At 35.6% G+C, this 26,841-nt stretch overlaps 1 protein-coding gene across 2 annotated transcripts; it reads left to right on the top strand.

Annotated features, from left to right (window-relative positions):
• Positions 1-1,162: 1,162 nt before the first annotated feature.
• On the top strand, positions 1,163-16,333 carry LOC123546323 (surfeit locus protein 4-like). Of its 2 annotated transcripts, none has more exons than XM_045332534.2 (4): positions 1,163-1,294; positions 10,931-11,194; positions 12,556-12,599; positions 14,176-16,333. In XM_045332534.2, exons 2-4 carry the CDS (start codon positions 11,012-11,014, stop codon positions 14,627-14,629), a joined length of 681 nt encoding a protein of 226 aa, XP_045188469.1. In that variant the 5' UTR covers positions 1,163-1,294; positions 10,931-11,011; the 3' UTR covers positions 14,630-16,333. The 2 variants fall into 2 exon arrangements, with proteins under 2 accessions (XP_045188469.1, XP_045188461.1); XM_045332526.2 differs by lacking the exon at positions 1,163-1,294 and adding an exon at positions 1,402-1,556.
• Positions 16,334-26,841: the final 10,508 nt, after the last annotated feature.

The following is a 26,841-nucleotide window of genomic DNA, read 5'->3' as shown; positions in this document are numbered from 1 at the left end:
CACAGCGCCCTAGAAGACTGTGTATGTGTTCAGTGCCATTTCGCATATTTCGACATTCTCTTTTTGGTAGCTTTGATTTTGCCAGTCCGTTACATGTTTATGATGGACTGGATACTTTGTTAAGTTTTAATGTCATTGTACTGTCGTTTACTTCAGTAATTAGTATTTTCTGAACAAAATAAGATCGGTCCGTGGATACCGTCATCCCAAAAACTGCGAATATATTCAAACTTCCCAAGTGTTCTCGGAAAATATAGGTGAATGGAACAAAGGAAAGGTACCAGAGGAAATCGGAAGGTAAGGGGCATAATTATGATAGGACATATAAGAACATCTAAAACAAATGTGTATCAATAGAAATACCTTGATTTTCCTGACGAATCGGAGAAATTATCGGCCATTTTTCCGTGTAATCTGCCTTTGTAAGTCACGTGATTCCCTACACTGTTTCTTAAAAGTGTTTTATTTCTACTAATCATAAGTTCTCATAAGATCCCAAATTTTGAGGAGGAACACCCACTTCTTCAAGCTGGGGATTCCTCCTGGATACCTATTTATCTAGGCCAATGATAAATAGAAATAAAGATAAATGCCTGTTTAAAATTTAAAGTCTAAGTTTTAAGCTAAGAACTCTATAACGTAATGCTTAAGTGCATTACATTACAAAACCTGGGAGGCTGCACACAACTTTCGTGAGCCTATGTTTCAATAAATGGTCTTAAAAGCCTGTTGTGATTGTTTTATATATCACATTAAGAGGGATCCCAAAGTCTAAGGAGGACTTCCAAAAAAAGCAGATCTCGTGATTCCTTTGGGCATCCTTTTCAAATAAGTTAATGTCAAATCCTGCCCTATAATAATATGGTTTTCCATTACGTGTGTTAGAGATTCACCTGGAGGGGATTACTTTTATTTACACTGCCCCGTGTCTTTGGAACATGGTGGGGGTAATAGTGAGGTTGGGTGCGCACCATAAACCGGTTTATGCTCCTCAGTGGTGTTTTTGCCACTGACCGTTCCAAGGCGGTGTCCCACTGTGTTCCTTTGTTTGTTCGTTTTGTCCTCATGTGTTGGCTTTGTGTGTGTATGCGTGTGTGTGTGTTTGTGATGTGCACGTCTGCGTGCTGTGGGTTTCGTTTTGGGGAGTTGGTACGTGGCATTCCTTGTTTGATATTTGTCTTTGTTTTTTAATAAATTGACGTCTACTGTTTACAGAATGTGTACAATAAAAGAGATACAATAGTGAAATCCACCACCCTATTGGTTTGCATCACATAATTTAAAGTACATACTCGTAAGTTTCTATCTATATTAAAGAATTGGCATCTTCGATTCATACAAAATGTTGCTCTTTCTGTTTATTTTCAATCTTTAGTTTTTATTTTGAATGGTTATTACTCTGCTTTTAAACCAGTCAGTAATCAGTTCGCCACATAAATTTCCGGTTCCGGGTAAAATTTTGTACGTGGCTCCCTGCCGGGTATACCAGAAAGAGAATAGCCATTATGGCTAAGCAGAATGAGCTTATGGATAAAGCAGAGGACGTAGCTGACCAGGTATAATGCATTTCCATGTTGTTGCATCTGCTTGTCACATGAGCTCTATGTAATATTTGCATCCGGTCGTGTTTTAGATCACTTCCATTTCGGATAAGCAGCACACTTGAAGTTTGTTGTTGTTGAAATAGGTAATGGTAAACAAAAACTTTGTTCAACGTTTCATATATTTAAAAGTCTTGAAAATAAACAGAATTTTTAAATAAATCAGGAGTAGTAAACTGTAAAAATCAGACCTCTACCTTCAGTTTTTAAACACAGGTATCCAACCTGGGATGAAAAAATACGAGCACACAGATTAAAACCCTGTTTAGAGTAGGCATAACAATGATTTGCGTAAAAACTATATACCTTGAATAAAAAAAAAATGATTTAACATTAACACCGTATTTCTTTATCCTCAGTTTGTAAAACAATCTTTCGAGTATTCAACCATATTGTTAGGGAAGTGTCTAGCCTTCAGGTAACCGAATGCCAAGCCTGCGTTCTAGCCGTCAGATAATTAATTTCTTAATGAATAAGTAATGATGATATAGTTTTAAGGATATTCCGCAAATTGAAATTAGAAATTCATGTGAAAAATTAGGTCCTCGATACAGCTTGGGAAATGCTAGGACACAAAAAATAAAAGATAAAATTTGAAATGATATATATATATATATATATATATATATGTAAGAAATTTACGCTGAACCCTATCTCCACAGTGCATTGAAATAAAATGAGTGAAAATTTTTGATGCGGAATTTGGGTATGGTATGCAACTCAAACTGCTACAAAATATGTATTTTCAAATCCAAGAAATCCCAAAATAAATATTGCATACGTAGGGTTGGATATCGTTAAGGACGAAGCGGTCCGATACCAACGAAACGATACGGTATTTTTAACGATACCAATACCATGCTTTGTAGTACATTAAATAAGCAACGTTTTGTTTAATATTATATATACCTATGTAAGTAAATATACATGAAAATTTGCTGTGATAAATAAACATTTCAAGTCGTTTAATGGAATGTTGTATTAGATTATGAAAGAGTAAAAAATAAACGTATCTTACAGATTAGTTTTCCAAAATAAAAATCTAGTGGCTGTGTAAGCATCGGCTTGCAAATTATTAATGAAAGATCGGAACTTTTTTTAAAACAAAGTTCAATTTCAATCATTTTCAAAAACTGGAAATATTGCACATTGTGCTGAATATATAAACAAAACAAAAATCCCAAAAATAAACCATTTTAGAACTATTCCGGGAACTATACGCTTCAGCCAAACAACGCATTTCAAAATGACACAAAACTGATTTCTCTGTAGACAATGTCACAGTTCACCTGAGTTAAATTGCTGAAAAAGAAAATTGCTTAGGCCCTACTTGTTACAGTTTTACGTCCTGTAGAAAGCAATCAACTTGCAACTTTAAATGTATATTTGTTCCATAACTATTCCAATCCCAAAAACAGTCTGATCTTTTCCATGAGAAATAAAACGAAGCATTATCACGAGACTCCTGTGCATTTTGAACCTCGTGGTGAATAAACTGAACTTACTTTTAAAGTTACTTAAGTATGGTGTCTCAATTGAGCAGTTATCTGATAATTATAAAGAACATACATTAAAGAAGTTGTATGAGATTACACATATTTCAAAGTCTACTTTGAAGAACTTTTGATCCTTGGTTTCGTAGACAGTGTTAGTACTGGGACGCTGCGTCCAGTAATGTAAAGTCAGTGTCCATTTCTATGCTGGAATTGCAGTAGTACACATTTATTATCAGTTTTAAATCTCTGAAAGTGTGAAAAAATAAAAAAATATCATTTTTAGCTCGACTATACGAGGTATAAGGAGAACTATCCTACTCGACCCGCCGTTGGCGTCTTTTCGCATCCCCACCTGGTTAAAGTTTTTTTACATTTTCTCTTTTTTCTACTTATCTCTGTAATTACTTGATAGATTTGATTCAAACTTACAATAGTTATTCCTCATCATCAACCACATCATCTGACATAAGGGCCATGACTCTGGCACCGGTATTTCATGAATTATTCCCCCTTTTTACTTAGAATTTCAGGTTAAAGTTTTGATGCACTTTCAATCTATCCCTGTTATTAGTATTATTGGATTGATGTGATTCAAACTTAAAATAATTGTTCAGCATCATCGCCCACATCGTATGACATAAGGTACATAACTCTGGCACCATTTTTTTTCATGAATTCTGCCCCCTTTTACTTAGAATTAATTTTGATGCATTTTCACTATATCTCAGTTATTATGAAATGCATTTGATTCAAACTAGAAGTAGTTGTTCCACATCATCACCCACATCATATGACACAAGATGCATAACTCTTGCAGCATTATTTAATGAATTATGCCCCCTTTTTGCTTATAATATACTTAAATAGTGTTTTGATACAATTTATCTTTACCTTTCTTATTACTTAATATGTTTGACACAGACTTAGACTGTTATGCAATATCTTCATCCACCATTGGAGTAATTAAAAACTCCAGTGACAGCTCCAGTTTCCTCAGATGTGCCCAGTTTCACTATCAAGCATCGAAATAGTCAAGCGCGCTGTCTTCTGTGACAGCTCTTGTTTAACGAAGAGCCAAAATATCAAAAAGTTACTTTTGAGATATTTCTATTTTAATCATGTTAATCATCAGGCTTTTTGAGCGAAAGGTTCAACTGATTGCATTTTTTCAAAACTGCTAAATGTTTCATAGTTATCTAACAATAATTGTATCCTAACATGATTTATTTCGATATTTTGCTGTACATTTTTTCTGTGTTTAAACATTCTGCATAAATTCTCAAATTGTATAAAACATGGATAAATCAAAGTTGATTAGTTTACAATACATGTACAGAGCTCCAGATAAGCTTTTGGTGCAATTGGGTATTTACCCATCACTTTTTGTCTGAATTGGGTATTGGAAATTTGAATTGGGTAAAAATAATATCATTACCCAGCCTTTTCAGAAGTAATTGGGTATTTGCTAAAACAAATTGGGTATTTTACCAATCTCGCACTAACAATTGAGTATTTTTTTGCTTACAGTATACATGGTATATATCATTAAACAGGACTGACTAAGTATTTTAATGGCGCCCTTCAATGTTTAATATAAAAATGTATTTAAAATTGTAATGAATGTTTCATACTGTTGTTTTCTTTTTCACTTTTAATGCAGTCTGAGATCAGTTCATCCACAATATCCCGAACGATGTGGTCACCGCAATATGCATTCTCCCAAAAGATGTCATCCAGTATTGGTGACACTACATCGTCACAAACAGATAACTGTCATTGTTGAACAGCAAATTATCCCACTAATTTGTTTGTTTGTGCTGCAACAATGTTTTTTCCTGCAACCTCTTTACATTTTATCGGCGTAAAATTGTTTACAAAGCGTCCAAATAACACCGATCAGCCGACTGAATGGTCCTGTTATTTTTCCGATAAATTGCAACCTGTTCTGCAGTAACGTATAACCAGTCAGTCAAATCTAGCGTTAAAGTCTCGTACCCGTTCTAGTTATAAGGAAAATGCGATACGCAAGCTATTTTTTACGAATTGGGTATTAGGAATTTTAATTGCGTATCAGTACGCACACTGTATGAATTCAATTGGGTTTTCTGCAATTTTAATTGCGTAAATACACAAATACGCAGCTTATCTGGAGCTCTGCATGTAACATCTATACACATTCGGCACAATAAGGTGTAACTTGTCCCGGACCGGTATGCTGAAATACAGTGGTTCGATGTTACAAGATTTTCTTGAAAATCCTGATATAACAAATTTTTTGATTGTTTATATCATGATTTATAAATATACAAATACATATGTGTGAAAAAAAGATACGATTAGCAATTTCGGTAGATAGAGATAAGCAGCACCTAAGTACATTAACATTTCATGTCCACTCAGTATCTCCTAAACCCCTTGAAGGATTTTCATGAAACTTTGGTCAAATGATCACCTCATCAAGACGATGTGCAGAACCCATGAGTCAGCCATGTCAGGGTCATGGTCACAACTCAAGGTCAAAGGTTTAAGCCTTTCATTTAGTTTCCACTCTGTATCTCCTAAACCCCTTGGAGGATAATCATGAAACTTGGGTCAAATGATCACCTCAAGACGATGTGCAGAACCTATGAGTCAGCCATGTTGGCTCAAGGTCACACAACTCGAGGTCAAAGGTTTGAACCTTCAGTTTTGTGTCCACTCTGTATCTCCTAAACCCATTGAAGGATAATCATGAAACTTGGGTCAGACGATCACCTCAAGACGATGTGCAGAACTTACGAGTCAGCCATGTCGGCTCAAGGTCACAAGTCAAGGTCAAAGATTTTGTGTCCGCTCTGTATCTCCTAAACCCCTTGAAGGATTTTCATGAAACTTGGGTCAAATGATCACCTCATCAAGACGATGTGCAGAACTCATGAGTCGGCCATGTCAGCTTAAGGTCAAGGTCAGAACTTGGGGTCAAATGTTTGAGCCTTCCATTTTGTGTCCGCTCTGTATCTCATAAACCCCTTGAAGGATTTTCATGAACCTTGGGTCAGTTAATCACCTCATCAAGATGATGTGCAGAACTTATGAGTCAGCCTTGTTGGGGTCAAGGTCACAGCTCAAGGTCAAAGGTTTGAGCCTTCCATTTTATGTCTGCTCTGTATCTCCTTAACCCCTTGAAGGATTTTAATATGACTTGGCTGTAATATTCCATTTATCATGACAATTTGATGTGCAGAATTCAAAATTCATCCCTGCCAGCTTAAGGTCAGGGTCACAACTCGATTGTTTAATGGTTCCACCTAATACCATAAACCCTTCCACTATCCATAGCAATGGAGGGGGATACTGTCTTTCAGACTGCCTTGTTCAAATGTAGGCCAAGTGTTAGGGCCATTAGAACTAAAAATAGGAATACCTTAAAAGACTTCTTCTCATGAACGGCTTGATGGATCTCTATCAAACTTGGTCTGTAGCATCATTATAAGATATTCTCCCATATTTGTTCAAACGTGGGCACTTGGTACTTTTTTGAGCCAAAAATAGGAATACATGTACCTTTAAAAGACTTTCTCATGAAGTCCTGTCTTAAATTTGTTTGAATGGGGGGCAGTCGGCTTTTTGTAGGGGCCACTAGGTCTAAAAATAGTAGCATCATTATAAGGTCCTCTTCAAAATTTGTTCAATTGGCGAACTCTTGGCCCCTTTAAGGGGCTGCTAGAGTTAACTTAAAAATAGAAATACCTTTAAAGTACTTCTTCTAATGAGCCATTTGATGGATCTTCATCAAACTTTGTAACATCATTTTAAGATCTTATGCCAAATTTGTTCAAATAGGGGCACTTAGGCCCTTTTAGGGGCTACTAGAGTTAAAATAGAATTAGCTTTGAATGATTTCTTCTGATGGTTATACGTTTTTGGTGCGTGACAGCAAAATATAGAAAAAACATTAAATAACTTTTGTTTTAATGAACATCTTAAAGGATTTTCACCAAACCTAGTTTGAAGTCAGATAGTTATTAAGGTTGTCTTCAAGTGAGGGACTAAGGCCCATTTGGGCCTATTATTTTTAAGCTACTGGGAAGAAGTTTAATTTTTATGGTACAGATTTTGGTGTACAGTAGTGTCAGTTAGGCTTATTTTCAGTATAAGGCACATAAAAACTCATGAACTAGGAACTTGCAGACAAATGGTGGCACCTGCAGGCAGTGCTCTTGTTTAATTTTATTGCTTATTTCTAAGATAAAGTCAAATTTAATTGAGGAAAAACTGCAATGGTGGAATGTAAAACTAGTTGTCTGTTTATATTGCCATAAATGTTTTTATCCCCCGACGAAAGTCGGAGGGATATAGTTTTGGCGTTGTCCATCCGTCCGTCCGTCCGGAGCCATATCTAGGAAATGGTTGGGAATATTTATTTAAAACTTAATATACATGTTCACCACTATGAGTTCTTGCGGCCCGTCAAGTTTCAGTCAGATTGCCCAAGTAACACCAGAGTTATGGCCCTTAGAAATTTCTAGTGTTAACTATATAGGGTACTATAAATATGGCAATTTCTGCATAATAACTTTTGATATATTTGACCTAGAACTATGAAACTTAAACAGAATTTAGATCACCATAATGTGGTTGTGTAAACACAATTTCGTTCAGATTTATTTGTAAATTAAGAGTTATTGCCCTTTCATTGTATAAAAATCCACATATTTGTACATAACAAACTTACTATTTGGTAGAATTTCATTAAATTTCTTTCATTCTTTTCCATGAACATTTATTGTAAACATGTGAAGTTGTGTACCCACACCTGGTCACCCCGATGCCTTGATCACACCCCTCCCCATCCCCCGACATCCCCCCCCCCCACCAAAAAAAAAAATCAATCCTTATTTTAGATTTTTTTCTTCGTATACATGTTCACCACTACGAGGTTATGATGGGGCCCATCAAGTTTCAGACAGATTGCCCAAGTAACACCAGAGTTACGGCCCTTAAAAGTTTCTAGTGTTAACTATGTAGGGTACTATAGATATGGCAATTTCTGCATCATAACTTTTGATATATTTGACCTTGAACTATGAAACTTTAACAGAATTTAGAGCACTATATTGTGGTTGTGCACACACAATTTCATACGGATTTCTTTTGTAACTTCAGAGTTATTTCCCTTTAATTGTCTAAAAATCCACATATTTGTACATAACAAACTTACCATTTGGCAGAATTTCATTAAATTTCTTTCATTCTTTTCTGTGAACATTTATTATAAACATGTGAAGTTGCGCACCCACACCTGGTCGCCCAAAAGCCTTGGTCACACCCCCTCCCCCCCCCCCCCCCCCCCCATAAAAAAATTTTTTTTTTCATTTCTTATTTTAGATTTTTTTCAAACCTTCCATGATTATTTATCAACATGCAAGTTGTACCATTCCCCCGCCTCACTCCTCCACCCAGTCATGCCCACAACTGATCATGCATCCTCTGCCCCCCCCCCCACCCCCACCCCCAAATTCACCCTTTTACCCTTTTTTTTTTTTCATTTTTAATTTTCCATCAATATTTATAATCAGCATGTGAAATTTTGTTTCCTCTCCCGTTCCCCCGCACCCCCACCCCCTAAAAAAATATATATATACATATATATATTTCCATTCCTTTTTTTTTATGCCCCCGAAGGGAGGCATATAGTTTTTGAACCGTCTGTCAGTCTGTCGGTCTGTCCGCAATTTTCGTGTCCGGTCCATATCTTTGTCATCGATGAATGGATTTTCAAATAACTTGGCATGAATATGTACCACAGTAAGACGACGTGTCCAGGGTTCGAATTTTAGCTCGCATACTCGCGAAATGCGAGTGCAAATTTCAAACTGCAAGGTGAGATTTCAGACACCAGCATTTTTTTGCGAGTGAAAATTTTTGGCCGAATAATGTGCATTTCTAACGGTCGTCTCGATCTTACACTGTTCTTTCTTTCGGAGCACTCTTTCATCTTTCATCGTAAAAGGACATTTACACTCGATACATGTCCCGTGCGCATGTCTTTTCAACTGCTGACAAGTACCTGCGCCAATTTTGATGACGTTTACCGCATCCGGTGGGTTTTTTGGTAATCTGTTAATAAGTTACAATTTATATAGCGCAAATACGATTGGCTGGACTTGTCACATGGATGTTTGTGTTAATGTTCTAATAAAGTAACATGTCGCGGAAAATGCAAGTTTTTTTTCATTTAGCAAGTTAAAAAAATACCACTTGCGAAAAAATGCAAGTAGAAAATCAGGCTAAATTCGAACCCTGGTGTCGCGCACAAGACCCAGGTCCGTAGCTCAAAAGGTCAAGGTCACACTTAGACGTTAAAGGTAATTTTTCATGATAGTGCATTCGTGTCTGGTCCATATCTTTGTCATCGATGGATGGATTTTCAAATAACTTGGCATGAATGTGTACCACAGTAAGGCGACGTGTCGTACACAAGACCCAGGTCCGTAGCTCAAAGGTCAAGGTCACACTTAGACGTTAAAGGTCATTTTCATGATAGTGCATTCGTGTCCGGTCCATATTTTTGTCATCCATAGATGGATTTTCATATAACTTGGCATGAATGTGTACCACAGTAAGGCGACGTGTCGCACGCAAGACCCAGGTCCATAGCTCAAAGGTCAAGGTCACATTTAGACATTAAAGGTCATATTTCATGATAGTGCATTGATGGGCATGTCCGGTCCATATCTTTGTCATTCATGCATGGATTTTAAAATTATTGGGCATGAATGTGTACAACAGTAAGACGACGTGTCACGCGCAAGACCCAGGTCCGTAAGTCAAAGGTCCTAAACTCTAACATCGGCCATAACTATTCATTCAAAGTGCCATCAGGGGCATGTGTCATCCTATGGAGACAGCTCTGGTTTTTTTTTGTTTTTTTAAATGTTCAAACCTTCAACATGTTAAGTTGTGACTGCACAAACCTTGCCCTCAGTCATGTTCAAGATATCTTACCTGTGTTCTCTTAAGGACATTCTGTTCTTTTAAGTTCAAATGTACATGTTAAACAGCAACACCTGGTGCCAAACCACTCAAAGACAATATTTCGTTCCAGTTCTTCAACTTCAAGCTCACATTTCAATTAACTGCATTTAATTTTAAAAGCTAAGCTTATTACAGTAAGCATATTCCATTCAAAATAAATTCTTTAGTTAGGATCAAAATATCATACATTTATTATGAACTCTTTAATTAAACATTTGTTTTCTGTTAAATTGATTTTGACTAATGAAATTATTTGCTTCTTATTAACATCCTTAACTTTTTGCCGGATATATTTTTTTGCCATTCCTCACCACAAACCCTTTCAGCGGGGGATACCAATTCATCAAATTTGCTTGTTGGTTTTGTAAATGAAGGGTCATAAACCACAAATCAATAGTGTATTTCATGGTAATACCATTTTAAGTAATGACACTTGTCCTAATTTAAGGGAGAAGCAAAAACACTCAGCTTAACATAGTGTAATTATCCATGAAAAAATACACGTGCAGCCTGTATATAAGTGGACCAAGTGCTAATTAATATACACATCAGATTAAAAAGTTGCTTATTTTTGATTTGCACATGGGTTTTGATATGCCTTAAATTGTGTTGTTTATCCCACTGAATGTGCACAAGCATAACTCGGATTCCTTCATTAATACTGATTTAACCCCATTAAACAATAAATGTATACACTGGGAATATGAGTGTCACTCAGACTGCTCTGGTCCAACACAGGCATCATAATTATAGCAGAAGCAATATTAATACTCTTCATGTCTCCTCAGTTTGCTAATTTATTTTGAACTTTTTCAGGTGCTACGGCATTCTAAACATATATTACCACACGTAGCCCGGTTTTGTTTGATTAGCACCTTCTTGGAAGATGGCATACGTATGTGGACACAGTGGGGAGAACAACGAGACTACATGAATATATCGTGGGGATGTGGGTATTTCCTTGGCACGATGTTTGTTCTAATCAATCTGATTGGTCAGCTTGGTGGATGTGTAATGATCTTGAGTAGACAAAAGGTTCCCATTGGCTGTGGAATTCTCTTCTTTATCATAGCTTTACAGGTAATGAAGTTTCTGTAGTACAATTATTAAAACAGTTTTTAGCTCGACTATTCATAGAATAGTAGAGCTATTGGACTTGCCCATGCGTCGGTGTCCGCGTCTGCGTCGGCGTCCGTGTCCCGATTTGGTTAAGTTTTTGTATGTAAGCTGGTATCTCAGCAACCACTTGTGGGAATGGATTGAAACTTCACACACTTATTCACTGTGATAAACTGACTTACATTGCACAGGTTCCATAACTCTATTTTGCTTTTTTACAAAATTATGCCCCTTTTTTGACTTAGAAATTTTTTGTTAAGGTTTTGTATGTAAGCTGGTATCTCAGTAACCACTTGTGGGAATGGATTGAAACTTCACACACTTATTTACAGTGATAAATTGACTTACATTGCACAGGTTCCATAACTCTGTTTTGCTTTTTTACAAAATTATGCTCCTTTTTCGACTTAGAATTTTTTGTTTATGGTTTTGTATGTAAGCTGGTATCTCAGTACTCACTAATGGGAATGGATTGAAACTTCACCACTTGTTCACTGTCATGATCTGACATGCACAAAGCAGGTTCCATAACTTTATTTCATTTTTTTTACAAAATTATGCCCCTTTTTCAATGTAGGAATTTTTGGTTAAGTTTTTGTATGTAAGCTGGTATCTCAGTATCCACTAATGGGAAAGGATTGAAACTTCACACACTAGTTCACTGTCATGATATGACATGCAGTGCAAAGGGTCAATAACTCAACTTCGCATTTTACAAAATTATGCCCCTTTTTCAACTTAGGAGTTTTGGGTTAAATTCTTATATGTAAGCTGGTATCTCAGTACCCACTAATGGAAATGGATTGAAACTTCACACACTTGTCCACTGTCTTTAGCTGATAAGCGCTATGCAGGTTCCATAACCCTATTTTACTTTTTTACTAAATTATGCCCCTTTTTCGACTTTGGTATTCATTCAAGCGACAAGGCTGTTGAATAGTTGAGCGTTGCTGTCCTCCGACAGCTCTTGTTTTTTCGATATGTGAGATCTTAATATTTTGTCATCTGTGCACTCGGGTTTCATTTATGTCGGTTTTGTATATATCTGTATTAACTCAGGTGTGTTTGACTTTTTCATACCCGCGACTTTTACCTGTTCAGCTTTCATGAGACATGGCATTACGGCTTTACATCAAAGTTCTTGCCTGTCATGTGACAAGGAATTCTGATCCAAGTCAATAGAACTAAAAGGAAAGTGAGTCAGAAGTGAAAACTTTCTGATTTTGACCTTAATTCTACCACAAACAGAGTTGATAGATAAATATAATGTGACTGTACTGTCAACTGTAGTCTAGACACTGACTTAATTTATCGTTTTTCAGACTGTTGCCTACAGCATAATCTGGGACCTGAAGTTTTTGATGAGGTAAGATATTGCTTGAAATCTGTTTTCTTTTTTTTTTGGAGACAGTTTGTAGTGTAAGAATGTGTTGAAATGGAACACTGGGCTGTTATCAGGGGTTACGCTGTTGGTTGTCTCTTGAGTCATTTGCGACCAAAAAATATGGCTCTTGATAATTTCTAGTTGATGAAAATGACTTGAATCTGTCTGTCTGCAGAAACTATCAATTTTGCCTACCCGTACTTCACAGTTTTTATGGACCAAAAGGTGTGAAAAATCGATAATCTGTGAAGACAAAACTTGTATCTAAACAACATTCGTTGTTGAAAGGAGGATAATCAATTAGCAATAATTTTATTTGAGTAGGCAGTCAATTGGCAATAATTTTATTTGAGTAGGTAGTCAATTGGCAATAATTTTATTTGAGTAGGCAGTCAGTTGGCGATAATTAAATTACTGGATAACATATTGGATAATTATAATGCTTGATACGATTATATGAATGGTCGGCCGTTACGGTAATATAGAATTCAAATTTGTATTATTTTTTGTACATGATTAAAACAGAATTTAAGAATTTCCAATAATTTTTTTGAAAATGATGCAAAATTTTGAATATTTTGAGTACACAAATCTTGTTCTAAAAGTTGGGAGGTGGTAAAACAATGCTTGCCTAATGAACATTCATTCCATGATTATGATTATGTAACATGTGAAATGGTTTACAGCTATTTCTATGTGTTTATCATTGCCATACAGAGTATCTGATGGGGATACTGTCTGTCTATCAGTCTTATGTGTGCTTCCATCTGTAACATGTATATTTTGAACACAAAAACTATGATTCTAACATAACACAAAACTATGAAATGAATTTCTTTGAATCTACTCAATAAAAAGAAATTGTGGGATAGACAAGAATCGTAACTCTCCTTTGCTTGAAATATCTCCTTGTCTTATATTAATCTCCCTCCATTAACAGGCATTACAAAATATTTCCTATTTGGCCACATTCACTACTGCAGGAGTTGGGGAAGGGGAATTGCCATGTCCAACGTGATTTTTGTTAAACTAGAAGTTACTTGTGCCAGGAGCATGAATGTTGTTGTGTATTTCATAAATCATAACCTTTCATGGAAAGACTTGCATAGAAAATAATTAGGCTCTGTTTTGAATGAGTCATAACACAATGGAGAAAAATAATTGCAGACTTTTGTTTAAGTATTGTAGTAGAGAGGTAATGAAATGTGCAACACCCCTAGCACCAGTTTGTGTGAAATTCTGTTTTATAGATACATTCAATGGACTCCCAAGATCTCAAAGTACTAGAAAATATAACAAACTAAATTAAGTTTGGGGAGACTTTTTATGGCCTGCTTGAGGGTCCAACTAAGTTCAGTAAATTATCAATCACACTGTCCTGCTGTATTTATTGGCTTTATTCCCAAGTATATCCTGAATTTTTTTTAAAAATCTGTGTTAAATAAAAAAAATTCTTGAACTGCCATATTAATGAAGTAGTCAGTTATGCATATTTTCTTTTCAAGAAATAGTGACACAAAATTTATATCAAATGATAATGTTTGTTAAATTGTTTCAGAAACCTTGCCCTGGCTGGTGGTGTATTGTTGTTGCTGGCTGAAAACAAAGCTGAAGGTCGGAGCCTGTTTGCCGGTCTCCCTTCACTCGGAGAAAACAACCCGAAGCAGTATATGCAGCTCAGTGGGCGCATACTGCTTGTCCTGATGTTCCTCACATTACTACGCTTTGAACTGGACTTCCTTCAAATCATTCAGAATCTGGTCGGCACAGCATTAATCATTCTCATTGCCGTTGGATATAAAACAAAGTTGTCTGCCCTTGTTCTAGTAGTCTGGCTTACTTGTCTGAACTTTTATTTTAACGCATTTTGGAATATCCCTGGGTACAAGCCAATGAGGGATTTTCTGAAGTATGACTTCTTTCAGACCCTCTCAGTGGTTGGTGGTCTGTTACTTGTGGTTGCATTTGGACCAGGGGGAGTAAGCATGGATGAACATAAGAAGAAATGGTAGAATAGTCTCCCTTTAGGAAAAAAAATTGTACACATTGTTGATAAAGATATTGTTTTAGCCAAATAAATTGACATTATTTTGTTAAGTTCGGTATTGTAATGACATGCATGCATGATTGAGCTTTACTGTGTGTGATACTTGATTATAGAAAGAATACCTAAAACTGTATTGAACTGCAGTTCAGCAGTTTAAAAAAATGGCAGTGTTATAAGTGCTTTTTATCTGGAGCACTGGCACAAGATTAGAAAGAAAATATCAATAAAAAGATCTATATGCTATCTGTCATCCACTTTATGAACCGGTATGTGTAATTATGAGATCCAGACTGGCACAAGAAAAATGTACAGGTCATTATACTTGCTTGTGTCTGAAGTAAACTGCCATATCCATAAAACAGGTTCTATTCATGATAAAATTTCAATTTTTTTTCTCACATTTCTCTTCAAATTAATTTTCACGAAGACATAAAAGTAATTTTCTCATTCCTCAGCATTTAGCTAGATAGATGCTATCCAAATTGGGATTTTGTTATTTTCTTTCTGGTGTCAGTGGTCTAACATTTGCTAGTCATATAAACAGCGAAAACTATAATATATACATATATATACACATACAATTTTTTTTTTTTTATCTTTACTCTGTTGTGCATCATGTACTTTACATTGATAAATGAGGCATTGTTCTTGTGCATTCAAAATTTAGCTGTGGATTACTACACCCAAGTCCCCTTTTTCATTACTAGTGTCTCAATGACTGTTGTACTCCTGTTTTGGTCTAGTTTTAGGTATACTGAAAATTGTTTTTGTTTGTATATGATGATTCTTATTCCAAAATATTTACAATGTTCACAAAATTACTCTTTTCTTGAGTTTATATCTGTTCTGAACCTTTAAAGCAGCTATGGAGAAAATAAAACAACTTGTTTTTAGAGTAAATTAAGTCATATATGTTAATTCATGTACTATAGAAATAAAATCTTGAAAGAAAAATTGTAAATATGTTGACATGTATTGAGATTTTTTAATTTTAAATTTTTGTGTTCCAGAAATTTAGCAACAGTTTATATTTAAACAACAAAAATGCTGTAGTATATGGTTTAAAAACACTCCTAAAAATGTTGCTCAAGCAATTACTGGACTTCTACAGTTACTCTACATAGCAGGTTTTAGGACAGGCAACATTTCCTTACAATGGGACTTTATGAATTCTGTAACATAATCTCTTTGCCTTGCTAATCTTTGAATGATAACTCACGGATCATAGAGTACTAAAGGAAAAACCAAAACAAAAAGCAGGAATTTCTGATTTTACAGTTTGTAAAAACCTACATAGATTATTGCTGCTTAGGTTTGGTATTATGTAATTGTATTCATATATTGTAAAATCAGATATTTTCACAAGGGTTTTATTTTTTGCTATATTTTCTGTCCTTTGTGGAAATAAGTACTTGTAAAAGTGTTACTATTCAGTAGTCCTGTCTTTTAAACAAGCAGGCCAATATCATCAACAGTCTACCATGCTAACATTACAGCAAATTTTTAGCCTCACGAAAATATCTGATTTTATAGTAGTTGTATGGCAGTGTTATTGTGAAGTCTGTGACTTCATAACATTTGTGTTCTGTTTTAAAATACACATTTAGTAATGGTGTTCATCTTTATTGTAATGTATAAAAGTTTTAAGGAATAAATTTATATGAAATCATCCATTTTCATCTTTTTCATCTGTTTCTGAATGTAAAGATGTCATGTACTGTGAAATCATACAGTTTTGTACACATGAAAATTTTGTTGTTTTAGCCAAAATAGCAATTTCTTGGGGATATAAATTCATGGATTGCAACATTCAGTCATAAAATTGAGTGCAAATTTTTCTTGTTCACAGATATTTTATTAAGTGGATTAACGAAAGTTAGCCCCTCCCTCCACCCACATGAATAGTAATGATTTCACAGTAGATGCCATAGAAGTGTTAAAAGGCAAAAAATGTCCGAGTTATGTATGGGATCTCAGCATTGTGAATTACCTATTAAATGAGGTGTATACAGTATACATAAACAGTACATACATAATATGAGGAAAAATGATCCATAATCAAATATAATCTTAACCCTTATCATGCTGGACAGGACTTGAGTCTGCCTTTGCGACCAGTATATGTCATGATCAGCCTGCACATCCCTGTAGTCTGATCAAGATCTACACTGTTCGCCATTCAGTCAGTATCTTTTTGGTAAGCACCCCTTTCAACAGTTAATGATACTGTCCAAACTGAAAGATGGACAAGTTCATTATAGAAATATAGCAGGGTAAGGGTTAAAACATTTCATCAAGGTAGTGGACCTGTAATGACGTGAAATTAGGTAATTCTCTATATGTGATTTCAACATTGTCCAGTTTTTGATAAAAGCCTTGAGCTCTATTTACTTCAGAAGAATGCTGAATGGCCAATCAAAATTTCATAATCACACGAAAATTGCCTAGTGTCTTTACTTAAATTCTTCATTCTAAAATTCTGTGGCTTGTGTTGGTGGAGACTTAATTCTGGGTGGTCAGACTTTAAATAAATGTAATCCAACCCCTCTGTGAAAATTATGATAATGAGGACACATGTACTCAAACTTGTTCATAACTAATATCTGTTTGTTAGATTTGTTTTGGGGGTCAGTACAGTGACTGGTTAATAATGACTACTAGCAATAGACGTCATAATTATTCAACCACATCATATTCTATCTTGTTCATATAAGTATCAACAACTGTTTTAAAACTGCATAAAACATTCACCTATAACTAGTTGTGAAACCTTTAGTCTTAAGTAAAAGAAGTGCTCTGTTTTAGCTTCCGACACCTGTTTTTGCATGTAAATATTGCCATGTTTTGACTGGTCTACATAGAATGCCTTGATTTGTTTCTAGATTATATCTTAGTTCATATAGTGCTTTAAAAAAAAATGACGTGCAAAGGTTCATACTCATTTTTTGATAATTATTTATAATTTAATGAAATATAATCTGTAGAGTAGCTGTATATATTTTACATCATTGAAAGTTAGATTATTGCTAAGTCATTATTTTTAAGATATATAGTTGTACTTATGCTGAATGATTGTTTGTTAGACACACACTGAAGATTTGCATCATTTTTTTTCAGAGAAAGTATTTTCACTGATTTATAGAGTTTAGATGGTAATTTACCAAACTAGAATGTATACAAAGTCTATCTACTGTGTTTGTAACACAGTAAAATTTTCATTTAAAATAAATCTCCACTTACAACATTTTTATCGTACTTTGTTCTAAAATTTTGATGTATTGTTAATGTAGTGTATGTTTTTATTGCAAGAGTTTATGATAGTCAAAAGTCTTTTCTGTTCCTAAGTATAAGAAATGTTAATAAAATAAAATACAGTACCAGATGTAACCCATTTGTGTGGGAAAAGACTTTGTGTTCAGTATTAAGTTGAGATTATCAAAATTTCAGCCTTTAACCCTTACCCTGCTAAATTTCTAAAATGGACGGGTCCATCTTTCAATTTGGGCAGTACCACTTCTTATTCAGAGGGGTGTTCACTTAAAATTTACTGACTGAATAGCAAACAGTGCAGACCATGATCAGCCTGCACGGATGTGCAGGCTGATCTTGGTGTGCACTGGCCGCAAAGGCAGAATCACTTGCCGGCAGCAGGCTAAAGGTTAAAATGTTTGGAATGAGAGTACATTGATATTTCTAATTCTTTCAATATACCTTTTAGAATGTTAATTTTCTGTGTTGAGAAAGTAGCAGTTAATTAACTAAAATCTAGACCAATGGCAGTGCATTGAATAGGAATATCTAGTAATTAAGATTGAAAGACTGGAGTATGCGGTCAAGTTCATAAAATGTTACACTTAGAATTTATTATGTTATTAATAAAATAATTTGATTATGGTTACTGGTAATTGGTAAGGATATTTTTGTTTACATTATTTTTTTAAATTTTATTTTTGAATTGGTTAGAGGATATATTACTAAAATCACATTAGATTGTTCAGTTTCAAACCTTTCTCTATGTCAGCCAAAAACATGCTAGTAACGGTGATATAGACCAAGGTGAGGCAGCTGCTACAGTACCATACAAAATTGATGTTCACAAAACAAAGTTTTCCCAACAATATACTTGCATACATTTCCTAATTTGTTGGTGAACACAAGTGCAAATTCTGTATTCGACCAGCATTCATAAAACTTTGCAGGTTATTAAGATAATGTAGTATAGTTTAGTTTTAATATTTTGCATACATAACAATAAAGACACATTTAGAATTCTTTGAAGAATAAACAAATTTTGAAATGTTTGCTGTTTCTTTAAAGGAAAACCTGATGAAAAAAATCGTATTAAATTTGTGAGTTTGTAACATTTGATTGCAAAGGTGTATACAATTCAAGTTAAGGTTATTTTGTAGCAAAAGGTATTAATTAAGAAATAACATTTTATGATTTCCAGCAATATATATCACAGTGGTACAACTGCTTTACAATATTTCAATACACATGTAAGTCTATGGTAATAACTGTTTTGTGAACTTTAATTTGGCATGCCTGCCCGCTTAGCTCAGTAGGTAAAAGCGTTGGTCTATGGATCGCGGGTACGTGAGTTTGATCCTCGGGCGGGGCGTATGTTCTCCGTGACTATTTGATAAACAACATTGTGTCTGAAATCATTAGTCCTCCACCTCTGATTTATGTGGGGAAGTTGGCAGTTACTTGCGGAGAACAGGTTTTTTCTGGTACAGAATCCAGGAACACTGGTTAGGTTAACTGCCCGCCGTTACATGACTGAAATACTGTTGAAAAACGGTGTTTAACCCAAAACAAACAGACAAACAATTAATTTGGCATGTAACTGTATTTTAATCTGCAATATAAATTTTTGAAAGCCTGTCATGGAACATCAATGAAAGGTTCTGCCTCGGTGTGTTTTGGTTTCTAGTTAAGTCTTGTTATTCTGTGTATCCTGTGCGTGTTTCTCCGGAAGATAGTATTGTCTGCTTTTTCTGTTAAATCTTGGCATGAATTTGTTTGTTATTGTAAAACCAGTAAATTGCATACAGTGAATAAAGGTATAAAAACAAACCTGGTGATTTTATATTTAATCAACTTTGTTTTTTCTCTTTCTGCCTTTTTGAAGATGTTTGTTATCTCGATTCTTGATACAGGTTAAACTGCAAAAAATATCACTTGCTATAAAACAGACGATTTAAGTTTCTTTTCTTGTAATACAGTCTAGCAAATCAATGCTTTTTGGGGGAAGCAAAATCTCTCAGATTCATTTAGAAGTTATAAAACAAAATTACAATTCTAAAGAACTATAAAAAGCTGCAAAAGTGTTCTTATTGCCAAAACCCATTTAGAAAATTCATGGCTTTCTTAGAAGGCTGTACTTCAGTAGATGGCCGCAAAGTGTTTAAGTTGAATTAATTTTACCCTAACTTCTGAGGATACATAAAATTACAAAATCCTGCAAGCATTATGTTCCGTTTTGTTTGCCTGAAGGATTGAAAACGCAATATCTATTATGAAAGTATGTACAAAATCAAACTTTTCAGCAACATAGGGTTAAAGTCAAGATCATACAGTGAGATCAAAGATCATAATGCAGAATTTCTTGTCTGTTCAACACCTTTTAACAATTTTTAGCTCACCTGAACATTGTGATTGCCCACTGTTCATCATCCGTTACCTTTCCTCTGTCGTCAACAGTTTCTGTTAACATTCATTTACACTCTTGGCCAAATCCTAGAGAAACGTGGTCAGAATGTTTATTCAATAACTTTGAAAACGACTTTTGCTATCCTGTTTTATGGCAATCTGTTCATGTCTGGTAGGAAAACCTGTGTTTTAAAATACAGTTGATCATTCTGACTCCTGTTTTTTTGCCCTGTCTGTCTGTCCGTCCATCACACTTCTTTTCCAATAAATAACTGGAGAAACATTTGACCTAGAACCTTCAAACTTCATAGGGTGGCAGGGCTTATGGAGTAGATGACCCCTATCGTTTTTGGGGTCACTCCAAAGGTCAAGGTCACAGGGGCCTGAACATGGAAAACCATTTCTGATCAATAACTTGAGAACCACTTGACCCAGAATGTTGAAACTTCATAGGATGATTGATCATGCAGAGAAGATGACCCCTATTGATTTTGGGATCACTTTTAAAGGTCAAGGTTACAGGGGCCTGAACATGGAAAACCAATCAATAACTTGAGAACAACTGACCAAAAATGTTGAATCTTCATAGGATGATTGTTCATGCAAACTAGATGACCGCTATTGATTTTGGGGTCACTAATAAAGGTCAAGGTCACAGGGGTGTGAACATGGAAAACCATTTCCGATCAATAACTTGAGAACCACTTGACCCAGAATGTTGAAAATTCATAGGATGATTGGACATGCATAGTAGATCACCCCTAACGATTTTGGAGTCGCCGTTAAAGGTCAAGGTCACAGGGGCCTGAACATGGAAAACCATTTCCGGTCAGTAACTTGAGAACCACTTGACCCAGAATGTTGAAACTTCATAGGATGACTGGACATGCAGAGTAGATGACCGCTATTGATTTTGGTGTCACTATTAAAGGTCAAGGTCGCAGAGAACAGAACATAGAAATCCGTTTCCAGTCAGTAACTTGAGAACCAATTGACCCAGAATGTTGAAACTTCATAGGGTGATAGGACTGACAGAGTAGATGACCCCTTTTATTTTTGGGGTCACTTTATTAAAGGTTAAGATTGCAGCAGACAGAACATGGAAATCGATTTCCAGTCAAAAAATAGAGAACCATATGACCTTGAACCTTCAAATCTCATAGGATGATAGGGCTTACAGAGTAGATGACTCCTGTTGTTTTTTGGGGTCACTCCATCAAAGGTCAAGGTCACAGGGGGCTGTATGTAGAAAACTCTTTTCAGTCAATAACTTGAGAACCATTTGACCCAGAATGTTGAAACTTAATAGGATAATTGGACATGCAGAGTAGGATAACCCGTACTGATTTTGGGGTCACTCGATCTAAGGTCAAGGTCACAGGGGCCTGAACATGGAAAAGCGTTTCCAGTTCATAACTTGAGAACCACTAGGCCCAGATTGTCGAAACTTAGTGCAGCCAACCATCTGTGTCTCTTTGACTCTTGCTATGTTTTAAAATACAGTTGATCAGGAAGAAAGCTTAACCATTCAGAGTAGAACAGACAATGAGAATGGTTTCAAGCTTTTAAGAATGAACTGACTGTACTGGACGATAATGGAAAAGTTGATATGAAATTCAGTGGTTTACATTTAAGATTTTTTTGTTTGTTTTGTTGGGTTTAACGTCGCAACGACACAATTATGATGGCTTCTCTACACGAAGAATTCAAAACACCTATTGAGTTTCGAACACAACCCGGTGAGGGGCAAGTGATTTGAAGTCAGCGACCACTCGGCCACGTAGGTCCCCTTACATTTAAGAGGGACCTATGAAAGTTATCACGAAGGAAGAAAAGAACACAAGGACACATATCCTACAGGAAAAGCCACATTTAATGAATGCTTGTATAACACTCCGCATGAAGGAGTTGTTGGTTGATTCAATGTGCTACAGCATGGCCCCTGCAGGGGATCCGGGGATAGGTGGGTTCCGACCCCTTCCTGGAATGAGTTTAACAAAAGTATAATTTATAGTTTCATACACTTTTCTATCACAACATTATGTGACATATACGTTTCAGTGTAAACTGTCAAAAATGACCAGACAATATGTCACATTAGACAAATGTCAATTTTACCGTCAAATATAATCACACAAGTGTTACATATTTGATCTGTTACATATACGGCTCTGCACTGATAAGGCTTAACCTAATGATATGAGACGATGATATAGGCTGGTACGCAGATGAAATCTAAGTACACAATTTGATATAATAATAATTATCATGCATAAAATTCATATACTGTAAAAATTAGCAAACATCAGAAAAATAACATACTACTGTAAATGATTTGAAAGCAATTGAAGTGACAATAAATTAAGATTGAACTTCCACCAACAAAGAGCTTTGTTACTCTTGTTTTTCACGTCGTGAATTAGAGCACTGCGAATGAATTTGTGATTAATATAGTTATGTTAGAAAACTCCCACTTGCATGAACTTTGTATGTAGATCTAACTAAATATGGTATTTTTCACTGCTGTTGTCAAGTTTTGCCTGGAGTTTTTCAGCTCTGTTGTATTTCAATGGAGTTTTCTTATTCTGTGCAATAAATGGCAATGTTTCAGAGAAAAAAAAACAAAAACAAACAACAACAACAATAACATATACAGTATGTCACACAAAATGAAAGTAGTTATCACCCAACACTCGTTTCTCAGATTGCCGCACACAACAAAAGTAGTTATCACCTGTGATACAAATACAGACTAGGCGATCTCGACACTTTCGTTATTTATATTAGAAAGAGGCATTGCATGAACAAACAGCATCAGCAGTTCTGGTATTGCACGAGTTTTCCTGGCACCGGCGCGGGGTATGCATCTGCTACACCAGTTGTGATATAGCCTAATATTGGATTGGGATCGGGGTTCTACTGAGGATTCTCCTTGTTGATAAGTTTCTGTCTGAATACACCAGTCGTACTGATTGTATTTCAGTGTTATTAAATGACTGATGTCTAATGTCTATTTTCAACAAGATAGCAACGCTTGTCTGCATTTACATGCCTAGACCTCCCAGGGAAGCATTGTATTTTCCAGCACGATAGTCAGCTCACACTACACTGGCTACCGTTCAACATATTCAGTGCAAAGGAGATATTTCTTCAGATTTGTAAATTTCAGCTAGATCTACTTTTAAATCAACAACTCTAAAGTAATTCATTTCTAAAACCATTTCTAGTTACTGATTTGATTAATAACAACAAATTTTCCATTGCTAATACCTTAATTTTACGGAAGTTTAGAACAAATATTCCAACATAATCAACTCAGTCAGGTACAAAATGTATCTGCCAATTTGGCTGAAATGAGAGAAACCTGAACTTCACAGAAAATGGAAAGTTAAAACTTCGGACACAAATCGCCACATGTACATCTAATATATTTGAGCCGTGCCATGAGAAAACCAACATAGTGGGTATGCGACCAGCATGGATCCAGACCAGCCTGCGCATCCGCGCAGTCTGGTCAGGATCCATGCTGTTCGCTAACAGTTTCTCCAATTCCAATAGGCTTTAAAAGCGAACAGCATGGAGCCTGACCAGACTGCGCGGATGCGCAGGCTGGTATGGATCCATGCTGGTCGCACACCCACTATGTTGGTTTTCTCATGGCGCGGCTCATTTATGAAACTCATTTGTTATCAGCTGCAAAGTGTTTTCTAAGGTAGCACCAAGGACACCAGTTGCATGTCCTTCCAATGTAATACGACTTTATCTCCGGATCTATAGCTGTGGCCTTGGTGAGGCTTTCCTCTGTTTCTTCCCTTGAGCAGAATTTTGATTTTGGAAAATGACTTGTGAATTTAAGAGTTTGCGGTCTTCAGATATATATTTATTAAACCACTCTAGACATATCAGACATATCACCGAATATGGTCTATATAATAAAAATGATAAGTTCAGTTGATTTATTTTGTCTGTAACGCTTAATCGAGTTTACATGTGCGATCCGTCTATCTGTCATCAAGTAATAAGAGTTTGTTGTATGTTCGAAATGTTGACCTACATTCCATGTCATCACGTAGATTGACTGACTGAAATAAATGTGAACATGTTTTTCCTATATTTCCCTTCGTCCTGTTTTAATTGCATTCTTCTGATTAATTTATTACGTAGCGTAAAACAGGAATAGATAGACTTTGTGTGCAGAATGTTGTATAATAAACAAAGTAATTAACAACAAGCACTTAATTTAACATTTATCCTTTTCATACCAAACGGGAATATTAGATCTAATTAGCATTTTAACAGTAAAAAAAAAGAAGACATACATTTCTACGTCTAGATCCACAGTTTTCCTGAAATGAAAACCAGTAAAATAAATGCGTATGATGAAATTCGAGTAAAATATCAGAAAAGAAAACAAGTCCTGCATTCATGTTACATTGTATTCACGAGAAAACCCGTGCAATATTATGTCTTGTAGCCCTATATTTCCAGGAACCTTGTACAAAAGACACAATGTTCGATCACGTTTAGTCGTGATGTCAGAATTTCAAAGAGGGCCTAAACAGTCAGTTTTACAGTACTCTGCCGTCATGTGTGGTATTTCTCGCATGCTACAGGCATTCACGAGGATAACTGAAATTTGAGAATCATTTGTCTTCATTCTTACATAATTTCTCAGACTGGAATAGAACGTCACTTAAGTGTAACAAAATTGATTCTCTCAAACAAAGCAGAAATGGTTTTGTTCGACGTATTCAGAAGATTTTTAGAATTTTTTGTTAACATATTTTGGTAAATTTGGTTATTTTAAGGGTGTTTTTATCATAATAGATCTAGATCTATGTAGAATCTAGCATTTGAATTGAACAAGTCATTATTTGAATCATGTGTAATAATTTGGTGATATTGGATAGGGTATCAAAGCTTTGTGATATCACAGTTTTGTAATATTGTAACCACGATGCATGGATAGTTTATTCTGTTAAAACATAAACTATACAGTTAAATAATCTATCATTCTAATATGCCTGTTTCTGTTAGAACACGCTCACGCTAAAATGACGTCACCTTAACGTGGGATGACGTTATTATTTTTGTTGCGACCAAGAAATAGCGCTACTATATTTTATCTACTGTAGTAGGCCTATATTAGAATCGAAATAATGTATAGCAAAACCGTGTTTTACTTAAACTAACGCAATCAAATCGGTTAAACGTTCCCAGAATAATTCACTCGGGCTACGCTCTCATGAAATTATTCCGCGGACATATAACCTCTTTTCGTGCATTAATTACGTTAAAACACGGTTTTCAATACATTATTTCCTAATTCTAGCACTATGTTAAAATTCATAATTTTATCACATAACAGCATATCCATAAAGAATATATCATTTCTACAAAAGTTTATAGTTACATTGTTTCAGGCATGTGCGGGCAGCTGGGTAGAAGCACTGACCTTTCGTAAGCCAGCTGGATGGCTTCCTCACATGAAGAATTCTACACCATATGAACTGTTTCGAGGGTTAAGCGGCCGTAACCACATAAATCCACCACTGCCTATTTATTGAAAAGTTGTAAATGCTATTGTTAGAAACAAAGCTCTGGAATGCATATTCGTGGATATTCTAGACTGCACATTCATATCTCTTGTATTACTGCTGCCATTCATACCTTTCTATCCGAGAACAAAACTGATGCTCAGTTGTGGACCAGATAAAAAAAATCAACATTAACGCGTTGCATTGGTTATTTAGAAAATAACCAAAAAACTAGTTTGAGACACAATTAATGGAATATTACACGAGTAAGCCAAAATCACAGAGACGTGATATGCACCTGCAAAAACAGTGTTTTTTTTAGATTTAGTTTTCTCTGACAGAGGTTGTTTTATATGCTATAAGCAACTTCTGTATGAATACGCCCATTGTTCTATTTACAAGACAGTATACTGTTTGTTTTATGCTTTGTTGACACATGTTTTGACATTTATTGTTAATGACTGTCTATTTCAACACCATAGCTTTACGTGTCTGAGACCTCACATGCAATCGCTTTCATTTCCAGTAAAAAAAACAATGCTACACTTGATATGTTTTAAGAAGATTCCAGATCTTTTTTCAATGTTTCTATACAAACATTCTGGTCTGCTTTATGCCTTCACCAAACTAAAGGATAAGTATAGCAGTGCGACTTAAACTCTAAAGAAATGGAATCTTGATACTGACTTTCCAGCTTTGATGGTGGGGGAAGACTCCAGGTGCCCCTCCATGCATTATTTCACCTGGGTAGAACCACCAAAACTTCAGTAAGCCAGATGGATGACTTCCTCACATGAAGAATTTAACGGTCCGTGTGAGGCTCGATCCCGGTTAGTGGCAAGTGATTCAAAGTCAGGGACCTTAACCACTCGGTCACGGAGGCCCCGCGGACTTTCTTGAGTTAAACCTTCCACTGAATGTATAATGGCTAAACCTTAGCCACCATCTGACCCCGCATTGTTCCTGTTGTGGAGTAATGGAGACA

Source organism: Mercenaria mercenaria, chromosome 15 (assembly GCF_021730395.1).
Source record: "Mercenaria mercenaria strain notata chromosome 15, MADL_Memer_1, whole genome shotgun sequence".
Lineage (NCBI taxonomy): Eukaryota > Metazoa > Mollusca > Bivalvia > Venerida > Veneridae > Mercenaria > Mercenaria mercenaria.
Note: the sequence above shows the minus strand (reverse complement) of the source record. Positions and strands in the feature narration are given on the sequence as shown.

Bases quoted from the DNA above. Each gene is read 5' to 3' on its own strand.
- LOC123546323 (XM_045332526.2), top strand. From the start codon at position 1,506: ATGGCTAAGCAGAATGAGCTTATGGATAAAGCAGAGGACGTAGCTGAC. The intron at 11,195-12,555 runs GTAATGAAGTTT...ATCGTTTTTCAG, and splicing joins TCTTTATCATAGCTTTACAG to ACTGTTGCCTACAGCATAAT. The intron at 12,600-14,175 runs GTAAGATATTGC...AAATTGTTTCAG, and splicing joins GACCTGAAGTTTTTGATGAG to AAACCTTGCCCTGGCTGGTG.